This window comes from Anomaloglossus baeobatrachus, chromosome 2, assembly GCF_048569485.1.
Source record: "Anomaloglossus baeobatrachus isolate aAnoBae1 chromosome 2, aAnoBae1.hap1, whole genome shotgun sequence".
In the NCBI taxonomy this organism is placed as follows: domain Eukaryota; kingdom Metazoa; phylum Chordata; class Amphibia; order Anura; family Aromobatidae; genus Anomaloglossus; species Anomaloglossus baeobatrachus.
The window spans coordinates 709,362,164-709,375,254 of record NC_134354.1 but is presented as its reverse complement, the minus strand read 5'-3'; the positions used below and the strand labels follow the sequence as shown (position 1 = coordinate 709,375,254).

Here is a 13,091-nt window from a genome sequence, read left to right as displayed (position 1 = left end):
ACAGAACTAGGCCGTGTCAAACTATAGAATGTTCTTTTCGCCAACCACAATTCTAAAAACTTTCTAAATAGATGTTGTATCAAAACTTTTGTCTGACAGATAATTTTGCTTTAACACTAAGTAGTAGCCTACAGTTTATTTTTTGTGCACACAATATCATCACATGAAATTTGTCAGCAGATTTTTGTCATGTAATCTGAGAGCAGCATGTTCAAGGGGCTGAGAACTTGATTCCAGTGATGTTCACTATTGAACTCCTTGCAGATTTGATAAAAAAAATCCTTCTTTTTGACTGTAGATGAAATAGTGCTGTGAATGTTGAGCTGTGTATCACACCGTCCACACCCGTGCTTGGAAACTTCTTGCGTACACTGTACATTACCAGCAAGCTACCAATTAGTGATGGAGGTGGAGCTACACAGATAAGCTGGACTGCCTGACATGGGATATATAGACCTGCAGTGATAATCTCATGCTGATAAAACACTTATTGTATTGAAATAAGCTGCTAAGCAAGTTACATATCCTTAAAATTAAGGTCTCTGCACCTATATTATGCTGCTGTCAGATAAAATAACAAACACCTGCTGACAGATTCCCTTTAGGAATTCCCTTTAAAGAAGAAGTTGGCAGAATTCACCTGAAAAAACACTTACACATCCCCTTAGGCTGTGTGCCCATGATGAGCTTTTGGTAACCTTTTGATAGTGTGTATTTTCGCTGTGTTAAAAAAGAATATTTTATAGTCCCAGCAAGGTGGATTTATTTATAGAAATACAACCGGGAGGGACAGAGCTTTAACTCTAACTCCTCCCTCTGTCTATAGATTCTCTCTTTGTCTCTAGCTCCTCCCTCTGTCTCTAGCTTTAGCTCCTCACTTTGTTTCTAGCTCCCCCTCTTCCTCTAGTTCCTCCCTCACCTCTAGCTTCTCACTCTGCCTTCATTTCTGCTCTCTGACTCCTCTTTCTTCTTCCTCTGCCTCTAGCTCCTCCCTCTGTCTATTGCTCCTCCCTTTGCCTCTAGCACCTCTCTCTGCCTCTAACTTCTCCCTATGCATCTAGCTCCTCCCTTTGTTACTAGCTCCTCCCTTACATCTAGCTCCTCCCTCTGCCTTAAGCTCCACCCGCTGCCACTACCTCCCTCCTCTGACTCAAGCACCTCACTCTGCCTTTAGCTCCTCCCTCTGTCTCTAGCTCCTCCCACTTCCTCTAGCACCTGCCTCTGCCTCCAGCTCCTCCTTCACCTCTAGCTCCTCCCTTTGCCTATAGCACCTCTCTCTGCCTCTAGATCCTCCCTTTACTAGCTCTTCCCTTACATCGAGCTCCACCCTCTGCCTCTAGCTCCTCCTGCTGCCAGTACTTCCCCCTCTGACTCAAGCGCTTCACTCTGCCTTTAGCTCCTCCCTCCATCCCTAGCTCCTCCCACTACCTCTAGCACCTCCCTTGGCCTCCAGCTCCTCCCTCACCTCTAGCTCCTCCCTCTGCCTTTAGCACCTCCATCTGCCTCTAGCTCTGCCCTCTGCCTCTAGCTCTGCCCCCTGACTCTAGCTCTGCCCCCTGCCTCTAGCTCTGTCCTGTGCCTCTAGCACCTCACTCTGCCTTTAGCTCCTCCCTCTGTCTCTAGCTCCTCCCTCTGCCTCCAGCTCCTCCCTCACCTCCAGCTCCTCCCTCTGCCTCTAGCTCCTCCCTCTGCCTCTAGCACTTTCCTCTGCCTCTAGTTTCTCTCTGCCTCTAGCTCCTCCCTCTGCTTTTAGCTCCTCCCATCCTCATAGACTCTCCTCAGTAACAGCCGCCATCTCCTATCTCAGTAATGGGAAAGTCCTCACTGAATACAGATTTTACCTAAGAACTGAGAATTGTGATAACGACTGATTAATTCTGGCAGAGAAAGAAGCAGATTTCTCTGATGAGATCTAGTAGAAGGTTGCTTATTTTCATGTGCACTATTGATTTATGAAATGACAATAAAAATGATGGTTACACTTTAATCCTATTCGTCTACGTTCCCATGATGAGCAGCACAATGAGCTTTTGATGTTGCAGAATTTCTGCACCTATTATGTAAATTAGTTTACTTGTGTTTTTTCATTGCATTTCTTTTTACATGCACTTTTATCTCATTTTTGACTAGCCGCTTTTTTTTGCCCCTTTTTGATGTGTAATGTTTTAAACAAATTTATTTTACCTGGATGGGAAATTCTTTATCTAGACTCCGGAAAGTTATTTCCCAAGGGCAGCATCATCATGTGTGCAATGTTAAGACTGTGCCGATGATAATCTGTGTGTTGTGATTATAGATTTATTGGACAAACTGCAATTTTTTGCACTGAAAATTATGATACTAACAAGTTTTATATTTTGCAGGAGGAAATAAACTGAAGAACCAGCATTTTCGTCTGAACTGGGCATGGATCTCCTTAGAGAAGGAATACTATGTGGTGAACGAAGATGCCAAGCATTTAGAGGTCATCCTAAGACGTAGAGGCTACCTGGGAGAAACATCATTCATTAGTAAGTAATAGGAAAAGGCGTAATATGAGATGACAGCCAATAATGGGAGAAAGGGGGCGCTCAAAAAGAAAAGGAAAAGCAATGTGTGTGGTCAGGAAAGGCTTAACCCATGAATGAGCACACCACCAATGAAAAGTCACAAGTTTAGTGGTAACAGAAAAAGCACACAATAACAACAATTAAAATTCTGTTACCTGACCTAATTCATACAAGTACCAAAAAATAAAATGTATGTATTCCAAATATGTTAATGAATAATACAAACAAGATCTGGGATATGGTAGCAAAACATATATATGGATTCGGAGGAAGATAGAAGCAGGCGGCACTCGCCAGCATCCAAATATTGTTTTTCTTACTTTTTTATTATTTCATGCAGGAAAGGTACAAGTGGTGGGGGATGGTGAGGGGGAGCTCACAACGCCGGACAACGGCGAGCCATTTCGCACTCCTTGTGCTTCAATGGGTCCTGTGATCATCACAGAACCCGTTGAAGCACAAGGAGTGCGAAACGGCTCGCCGTTGTCCGGCGTTGTGAGCTCTCCCTCACCATCCCACACCACTTGTACCTTTCCTGCATGAAATAATATAAAAATAAAAAAAAAACCGATATTTGGATGCTGACGAGTGCTGCCTGCTTCTATCTTCCTCTGGATCCTTCACATGGTCTATATCTTTCTGGGACGCGCACCTAGCTCTTCAGGTATAAAGAATGATTTAACAGCATACCATTGCTTGGATTAGCTGTGTCCGGTTTTTCTTTTTTTGCTACTCAAAAAATATATATATTGTACGACATAAATGGCATAGTGCCTACAAGGGCTAATGCATACTGGTACAGGTAGATATAGATATATATAATCTGAAACGTGTCAGGAAGGGGGAGCAGAATGATCAGCAGCCGCATTAGTACTTGCATTGTCAGAAGCATCAAGTAAGCTAAATGTCATGCAAGCCGTTCATTTTGTGTTCTATCATTTATTATATACTTCCGGGGAGCAAGGGACATTTGAGGGACAACCATCAGTGAGTGAGGGCTCCATATCGAATACTAGGGTCCCAACCTCCACAGTTAGGGAGGGTAAGGCACTCAGGGATTGGATAGCAATTATTTTCTGTTGTGTTTGACCCTGTCCCTACCTAATCCAAAATCATATATATAGTCCCACCTGCTGAACTGTGTTTACTATTGCACTATTTCACTTTAGTTGTTTATATGTATTTTTTAGGTTTCTAAATAGACTTTAATAAGATTTGGTTTCATATTTATTACTTCTATAAGGCCATTATCTGTAAGACGCGAGTGACAGGTTCCCTTTAATGGTAATGGTAGGGGTTTTTCAACACAACCATGCACATTGGTCTGATCTTGGATCGCAATGCACAGAATGGCCATGGGTCATCTGTTCCGAGCATGACAGCTTCATAGAAATATATAGAGCTGTCACGTTCGGGGCAAGAGAGCCTCGGCCAGTCTGTTCATTGCGATCTGACAAAAGACCGATGTGCACGGACATGTAGAAGAGCCCTAAGGTTGGAGCTACATAGCGACTTTGGTTCCGGCACAGGTCACGTGGCTAAAGTTTGGCAAAGCTAAACTGTGGCATAATGCCAGTGAATGGAGTTGCATTGCAACCCAGAAGGTACAGTGATCGCGACAAGTAAATCACAAAAAGTCAGAGCCATTGCAACCTGCTTGTCGTGGTCACTACACCTTTCAGGTCGCAGTGCAGCCACATTAAGGCCGGAGTCACACTTGTGAATAATTCATGTGTAATATGCGCGAGTCTCGCATTGCATAACCCAGCACGGCCGCACTCTCCGGACAGGAGAGGGTCGGCTGCATGTATTTCTATGCAGCTGAGACACTCCTGCCCCGAGAGCAGCAGGTCGTGCCAGGTGATGCAATGCGAGACTTCTGCGTATTACACGAGAGTCACTCGCAAGTGTGACTCCGGCCTAACCTGCAAAATGCGGCAATTTAGCAGTTGCATAAAGTGATATTTTTCCTCCCTCTCTGTCGTGACTAAAATTGCCATGTAGTCTCAGCCTACAGCATAATAGGAATGTTAGTAAAAAGTGAGTACAAACTAAATCAAAGTTTTTACAAAGTTTCTAAAGTAGATTTCAACTGCATAATATTGTAACTTACTGAGTTATCCTCGTAGCCCTGTTCTATCGGGAGCTGCCCTCCATTAAGAAGGCTCAATAACCGTGGTCACAGAACGGCCATTTCTAAAAACACTAGTGCAGTTATTTAGGGATCCAGAGAAACAGATATGACATATTCTGTGAATAGCTGAAGGAAGTTATGTGATACCTGGGAATTCAGGATTGAATGATATACCAGGCGGAATTACTTCTAGATTTTTAATTAGAAAGAAGTTTATTTCATGAGATGTTAAAATCAAGTATAAAAAGTTGTTAATTAGCAGGGGTTAATATATTTGTTAAAGAAAATCTGTCACCAGATTGTTGACACCTAATCTGAGAGCAGCATCAGGCTAAGTTCACATGCTGCATTTTTGCTGCGTTTTTTCTGTAACCATATCCTGCTCTCTTGGCACTAAAAACGCTGCATTCAACTCCTCTCTTTTGCAGCAATTTTGTAGAGTTTTTCGTGGCATTTTTTGTGTTTTTTTAGGTGCTTTGTCTACAGTAAACGTTTAATAAGGATGGTTTTATTTACCAAAAATAAAGTGAAAAACTGTTACAATTTTTGCAGGATTTTTTCACTTTTTCATTGCTTCTCATTGCTTTCTAAGAGTAAAAAAAAGTTTCAAAAATGCTGCAGATTGTCAAATTCAGACAGAAAAAAAACCTCAATAGTGTACATGATATTTTTAACATCTAATAGCTTTTGTTGGTAGTGTAAAAAGAACCTTTTAATTTGCATAAAAACGCGGGAGGAAAAAATGCGGCTAAATTCTTGTATGTGAACATAACCTAAAGCGGGCTTTACATGCAACGACATCGCTAACGAGATGTTATTGGGGTCACGGAATTCGTTACGCACATCCGACCTGGTTAGCGACGTTGTTGCGTGTGAAACGCAGGAGCGATCGTTAACGATCAAAATTACTTACCTAATCGTTGATCGTTGACACATCGTTCCTATCCCGATTATCGTTGCTGTTGCAGAATGCAGGTTGTTCTTCATTCCTGCGGCAGCACACATCGCTATGTGTGACACCGCAGGAACGAGGAACATCTCCTGAGTCCTTACCTGTGGCCGCCGGCAATGAGGAAGGAAGGAGGTTGGCGGGATGTTCGGCCCGCTCATCTCCGCCCCTCCGCTTCTATTGGGTGGCCGCTTAGTGACGCCGAACGAACCACCCCCTTAGAAAGGAGGCGGTTCGCCGGCCACAGCGACGTCGCTAGGCAGGTAAGTATGTGTGACGAGTGTAAGCGATGTTGTGCGGCACGGGCAGCAATTTGCCCGTGACGCACAACTGACGGGGGCGGGTGCTTTCACCAGCGACATCACTAGCGATGTCGCTGTGTGTAAAGCAGACTTAACGTAAAGACATCATGATGATAGAGACTTACAGCAATGTGTGACTTCCTGGGATGCTTGCTGATGTTTTGATAAAATCACAGTTTAATCAGTAGGAGGTTATCACTAGAGGACTAGTAGACCTGTTGCCATGAAGTCCTCCATATTCATGACCTCTGTATAACTTCATCCCCACCACTGATTGTCAGCTTTCTCCCTATGCACAGTGTACACAGGAATCTGCCAATCATTGGTATAAATGGGGTTACCAGAGAACTGGTAGATCAGAAGCATATACAGTAGAGCTCAAATGTTTACATACCCTGACAGATTATTTTCTTTCTTGGCCTTTTTTTCAGAGAATATGAATGATAACACAAAACCTTTTTTTCCACTCATGGTTAGTGGTTGGGTAAAGCCATTTATTGTCAAACTACTGTGTTTTCTCTTTTTAAATCATAATGACAACCAAAAACATCCAAATGACCCTGATCAAAAGTTCACATACCCCAGCTCTTAATACCGTGTATTGCCCCCTCTAACATCAATCACAGCTTGAAGTCTTTTGCGGTAGTTGTGGATGAGGCTCTTTATTTTCTCAGATGGTAAAGCTGCCGATTTTTCTTGGCAAAAAGCCTCCAGTTCCTGTAAATTCCTGGGCTTTCTTGCATGAACTGTGTCCTTGAGTTCTCCACAGAGTGGCTCAATGATATTTAGGTCAGGAGACTGAGATGGCCACTCCAGAACCTTCACTTTGTTCTCCTGTAGCCAATGACAGGTCGACTTGGCCTTGTGCTTTGGATCGTTGTCATATTGGAACGTCCAAGTACATTCCATGCGCAGCTTCCGTGCTGATGAGTGCATATTTGCCTCTAGTATTTCTCCAGAAAAGCAGAAAACCTTCAGAGCATGATGGCGGACAGCTAATAAAATGTGTGCAGAGAGAACTCCCAAGTTGGACTTGCGGCTTAGCGAATAGCGTCTCCGACCCCACTAGGGCCTGTACAATGTAATATATTGTTTAGATAAGTAGGCTACAGTAACCAGTAGAGTGACAGTGACATTTCCCTGCTGGAGGGACCTGGAGTAGAATAACGTTGATGAGGACCTTTAGTAGTAAAAATAATACTGTGTCATAATACTGTGTAAAGAATACTGTGATAGGATTAGGTATACTTGTGCTGCTGATTAGTCCACAGTTAAATAATCTGATTTACTATGGTTACTTGTGCTATACAAATATCCTACATTTAAAGTGGTAATCCTTGATTTGTTTATAGTTAATAAACTGTTGTTGGTTCAGCCACCACTGCTTCATTATCTGCATCATTACACCTGACCCCCTGCTTACAGTAACATCCTCTTTCACTTAAAATAAGCGCTAGAGGCAGATTCTCAGGGAGATCTATGTCTGGCTCATAGCTCTTAACAGCTCATTTACATATTGAACAAAATTTGAATGCTTCTGGCATAAGGCATTGGATCACAGATATCAATTAGTGATGACTGAACACTACCATGCTCGGGTGCTCGGTACTCGTAACGAGCAGTTACTGGCTTGACTCGTGCACTGAGTATAATGGAAGTCAATGGGGAACGCAAGCATTTTTTTTCTAATATCTTCCGGAAAACTGCTCAAGTTCCCCATTGACTTCCATTATTTTCGGGACACAAGTCGAGCCCATCCGAGCGTCCGACTGCTCGGTACAAGTACGGAGCACCCAAGCATGGTAGTGTTCACTAATCACTAATCTCAATATATTCTTATAGTCAATTTTCTTTAACCTACATGCCCATATAGATGGCTTAGGAGGGTTGATCCTACTGACAGATTCCTTTTAATTATCCTCTGAAGTTTCTCCAGACCCTAAAGCATAATATGTGGAGGGGAGGGAAGAGGTTAAAAATAATAATACACTTTATACTATCTTCTCCTAGGCCCTCACCTGATATCTTAAGCCACCTTAACTGCTAACGCAGCTCCCTTGTCCTCCACTCTGGACAATCTTGATTTATACCGGGTAACATGGGAGGCAACCATGTCATAGATTCCCCTTATGTGACCCGCATAGGCCTCAGTGCTAGAATAATGAAAGGCCATCCAGAGAGGAGGACTCGGGATATGTGGCGGAGGCGTTCGCTTAGTCTGGTTGAGTAGGCTACACAGTCATGAAACTCTGATGGTAAAAAGTGACCCTGACCAAGCTCTGATGACACTCTCACAGACTCTGATGAAATTCATTTTGCATGTGAGAAAAATAATTGACTTTTGAACCGAGCCCTTAGGGGTTAAAGTGAACCTGTCAGGTCCAATATGCACCCAGAACCACGAGCAGTTCTGAGTGCACATTTCTAATCCCGCCTAACCGTCCCTGTATCTAGTAGCATAGAGAAAGAGATCTTTAGAAAAAGTATTTCCAAAGATCTTTTACCGTATGCTAATGAGCGGAGTTTGGGTCATGTGCACTACTTCAGTTTGAAGCCAGGACGCGTACACCCGGCTTCTTAGTACGCATGACCCAAACTCCGGGGTCATGCGCACTGAGCTGAAATCCCCCGTCGGACGCGATGGCAGTGGAGAGGTGAGTGAGATCATTCTCTCATTCATTAGCATGATATCACGCCCACAGGGGAGTACTAACATGCTAATGGGGCGACTGGCCAGAGAACTAACGCCCAGGGGACTAGGCCCCTAATTAGCATACGATAAAAGATCTTTAGAAATACTTTTTCTAAAGATCTCTTTATCTATTCTAGTGTATACAGGGACAGGCAGGGATTAGCAATATACACCCAGAACAGCTCGTGGTTCTGGGTGCATATTGCACCTAACAGGTTCCCTTTAAAGTAATGCAGCGCAAGCAGTTCCATGCAGTGAAGAGTGTGATCTGTTTCCAAAGGTATAAAAACAAAAGCAGCATGACATAAGCGCTTGTCAGCCATTCTGCCTGATGCTGATTTCATCAGCTTGTAACTCCCCGGCTCCCCCTGCACTGACTACTGTGCTGCTTTTCAGCCTGTTGGCAGTCAAAGCTGATGCGGGACGTGTTGAAAACTAATCAGTCTCCAATGAGCCAAATGGTAAAATTGAGCAGACAACACTGCATGTTCTGTGGACTGACATTTATTTTTGGCTACGGCTGTGTATTTTTGAAGACATTCTGTTAACAAGATAACACCTAAGATATGATATAAAAAAAAGCCCTGATTATCTCGGAATTATAGATATTGACCTCTCCAGAGTTGGAACATTTTTCTTTTTTGCTCGTTCATTGGTTTTCTTTCTCCTCTAAGGCCATGTGCGCACGTTGCGTCCAGTTACTTGCAGTTGTAAACGCATCCTCTGGCAGAATTTGTCAATGTCAAAATTGCTTTTGATTACAAAAAGGCAGGAAATACGCATCCGTTTTTACCGCGTTTTAGGCCTGTTTCACACGTCAGTGATTCTGGTACGTTTGTGCTTTTTTTAAAACATACCAAAATCACTGACATACGCAGACCCATTATAATGAATGGGTCTGCTCACACGTCAGTGATTTTTCACTGCACGTGTCTCCGTGTGGCGTACCCGCATGTGCGTGATTGCCGCACGGAGACATGTCCATTTTTTTCTGGCATCACTGATATCCCACGGACCACGCAGTCCGTGGGATATCAGTGATGCCAGAAAAAAATGTGATCAGTGAAACACGTGCCAGAAAAAAACGTGCTTTTAAAATAAAAAAACATTTTTACTCACCCGGCTTCAGCGACGCTCTCTGCAGCCCGTGCAGCTTGCTGCTTCTAAGCCGGCTGATTACTGTCGCGCATATTCACGATGCACGACACAGCCGACCCGAAAGCAGCTGCTGCGGGGGTCAGCGCCGGCCGGATGCTGCACCGCGGGAGCGATCAGCACCATGGAGAGCGGGAGCGGGCACAGGTGAGTTAATCTCTAAGTGCAATCACGGGCCACGGAGAACGGAGCCCGGATTGCACTTAGACAACCCACGTGTGCCGTGATTCACGGCACACACAGGGACATGTGCGTGTTTTACACGCCAGTGAAAAACGTCAGTGTTTTTCACTGACGTGTGAAACGGGCCTTACCGCATTTTTTTACCGTGTTTACATGCATTTTCTGTGTTTAAAGGCAACTGCGTTTTCAATACAAATACACTACTAAATAAAGTTTAAACATACAAACAATATGAAAAAAATTGTAAAATAAAAAAAAAATTGTCATGCTATAAATCATACACAAAATTGCAACTTTTATTTAAAAGATTATTGTGAATTAATATTTATGTATAAAATAACGTTAAATTATAGTTTGATTATGTATTTTATTGTCGGACTAGATTTGTCTGTGAAAGGAGACGTTAAGACCTCATTTTAAGATTAGAAACGCATGCTTTGTTTTTTGTCAAAAAAGCATGCGTTTTGCATCAAAAAAGCATGTAAAATGCTGGAAATTTGATTTAGGATGCGTTTTGATCATTCTCATTGACTTCAATGATAGCAAAACGCTGCCAAATTGACAAAAACAATTGACATGTTGCTTTTTCAAACGCAGAGATTTTGACAAATTTAACGCACCTAAAACGCTGCGTTTTAAACAGCATAGTGCGCACAAGAAATCTCTATTTCCCATAGACTTTGCCTGGAAATCAAAACGCGTGCATTTTTGCATTAAAACGCTGCAGTTCAAAACGCTGCGGAAACACATGAAAAAATGCAACGTGCGCACACAGCCTAAGGCCTGCGACACACATCCGTGCCGCCGGTTCGTGTTTGTCATTTTTTGCACGTACCGGCAGCACAGAGACACGTTCAGCAATGCTACCCTATGGTAGCAGGCACACACACGTAAAACCACACGGAACGTGTGTCCGTGTGGGTTTGTACGTGTGTGCGTTTTTCTAAGCGCTGACATGTCAGTGTTTTCTCCAGCAGCATGGGTGTCACATGGCCCGCACCCGTGTCACACGGGTGTAGTATGGATGCGGTCCCGTGTGACATGCGCCGGAGAAAACACACGTGTCAGTTAAAAAAACCCAAAACATTTACTCACCTTCCCAGCCCTCCTGCCTCTGCCGCTGCTGCCACTTGCTGCCGACCGCCGCTCATTTTTCTCATTTAATATTCACTTCACTGCCTGGCAGCAGCAGCAGCGGGGAGACGGCAGGGCTGGAGACCGAAGATCAGCACCACGGACAGCAGGAAGGACCAGGTGAGTATGTAAATTACCGGTTCTACGTGTGTTATCGCGGATAGCACACGTAGAACACACGTGGCCCGCACGTACCAGAGACACGTACTTACCTGCACGCAACACGCAGGGAAAATACGTGTCTCTCGGCACGTGCGTGATTTTCACGTGAGTGTGGCAGAGGCCTAAGACTGAGTCCACTAATCATCCGTTAGAGCGGATCCAGCAGCAATTCGTTGCGCAGACTCAACCATTTTTAAATAACTGATTTCAGCTCCATCTTTTTTTTTTAACACCGAAGTCTATGAAAAATGGGTCCATTAGTTAGCCATCTATCTGTCATTTCTAAAGCATCTGTTTTTTGCTTACTTGATCAGTTTCAAATAGAAAATAAATAGCAATCTGTTAACGGATCCGTTTCCATAGACTCCAATGTTTAAAAAAAACAAAATGATTCAGATTAAGGATCTGCGCGCACTGGGTAATTTGCTTTTCTTAAGAAAAATCCGCACCATCTGGCAGAATTCCGCACCAGGTTTGTTGCGTTTTTGCCGCAGATTTGCCGCAGTTTTTTTGTGAGTTGGTCCCTACATTTTTTTACCATTATCTATGGCAAAAACGCCGGTATCTGCGGAAAAGAAGTGACATGCTACTTCTTTTTTGCTGCAGAAAAGCTGCAGAAATTCTGCAGCAAAACCTGTAGGAAAAAAAATGCAGGATGTGCACAGTATTTTGGATTTTCTATAGATTTTGCTGGGGAAGGACTGCAGAAAGGTTATGAACAAAAACCACACCTTTACCGTTGCAAATCCGCAGAAAAAAAATGCAGTGTGCGCACAGGGCCTAAATCGGTTTTATTTAAAATTTGATAAAAAAGTTGTGCCTGCACAACTTCTTTCTCAATAGATTTTGGCTGGATCCGTTCAAAGGGTATGTGCGCACGTGTGCGTATTACATGCAGTTACGCTGCGTTCTGCACCGCAGCGTAACTGCATGCATCCTGCGTCCCCTGCACAGTCTATGGAGATTGTGCAGGAGCCGTGCGCACGTGGCATGTTAGAACGCAGCGATTCGGCTGCTTGCCGAATCGCTGCGTTCTAAGAAGTGACATGTCACTTCTTTCGTGCGTTCTGCATGCTGTCTATAGGGAGAGGCAGCATGCAGAGCGCACGAATCTGCCGGCACCATGCGCTTCAGAACGCAGCTTTTCAGCTGCGCTCTGAAGCGTACATTTTCGGTGCGGTGCAGAGCGCACACGTGCGCACATACCCTAAGGGCTCACTAATGGTAACTAATGATACAGAGGAGATGTGTGTAATTCAATTGTGTTGTCCGTGTGACATTCATGTGACACGTACCGGAAAAAATGTTTGACACTCAAATGAATGGGTTGGGGGTTTTTTTATGTGTGATTGGGCCCTTCCCAGTATAAAAGTTACAATATAGACAAGTTAAGTGCCGCACTAAAATTACCACCACACAATTAACTTTTGCGTATATATATATCATCATTTTTATGGATACTGTCAGCGGTACCTTTGAACTTCAAACATTTTCAATATACTGTTTCCCCCTATTTTTATAATGGAAATCCATAAGGGTTCTATACACACTTGTTTTCACCTTTGGTTTTCAGTAGTTGGAATCCCTGGACTACGTTGTATAAGCTGGGAATATGTTTGTATTTTTATGGGGGGGTTTAAGATATCCTTTTTGAATTATTTACTTTTCTGGACTATCTTCTATTTTTCCACTTTTTGCTTTCTGAGATAGTAATTGTGGTATCTGATAGACAACTCTTTATTACTAACTCCAGGGTTTGATGTCAGCTGACACTACACAGCGGACACCAACCCCAGCTACCATTACCCTGACTGCCACCGTATCAGGGCAA

At 43.5% G+C, this 13,091-nt stretch overlaps 1 protein-coding gene across 1 annotated transcript in view; it reads left to right on the top strand.

Annotated features, from left to right (window-relative positions):
* FREM2 (FRAS1 related extracellular matrix 2) overlaps positions 1–13,091 on the top strand; it is a 374,871-nt gene that overhangs the window by 178,311 nt on the left and 183,469 nt on the right. Inside the window, exon 3 of the mRNA XM_075337311.1 lies at positions 2,364–2,510. Within this exon, the coding sequence (XP_075193426.1) occupies positions 2,364–2,510 (147 nt within the window). The remainder of the gene's footprint in view (positions 1–2,363; positions 2,511–13,091) is intronic.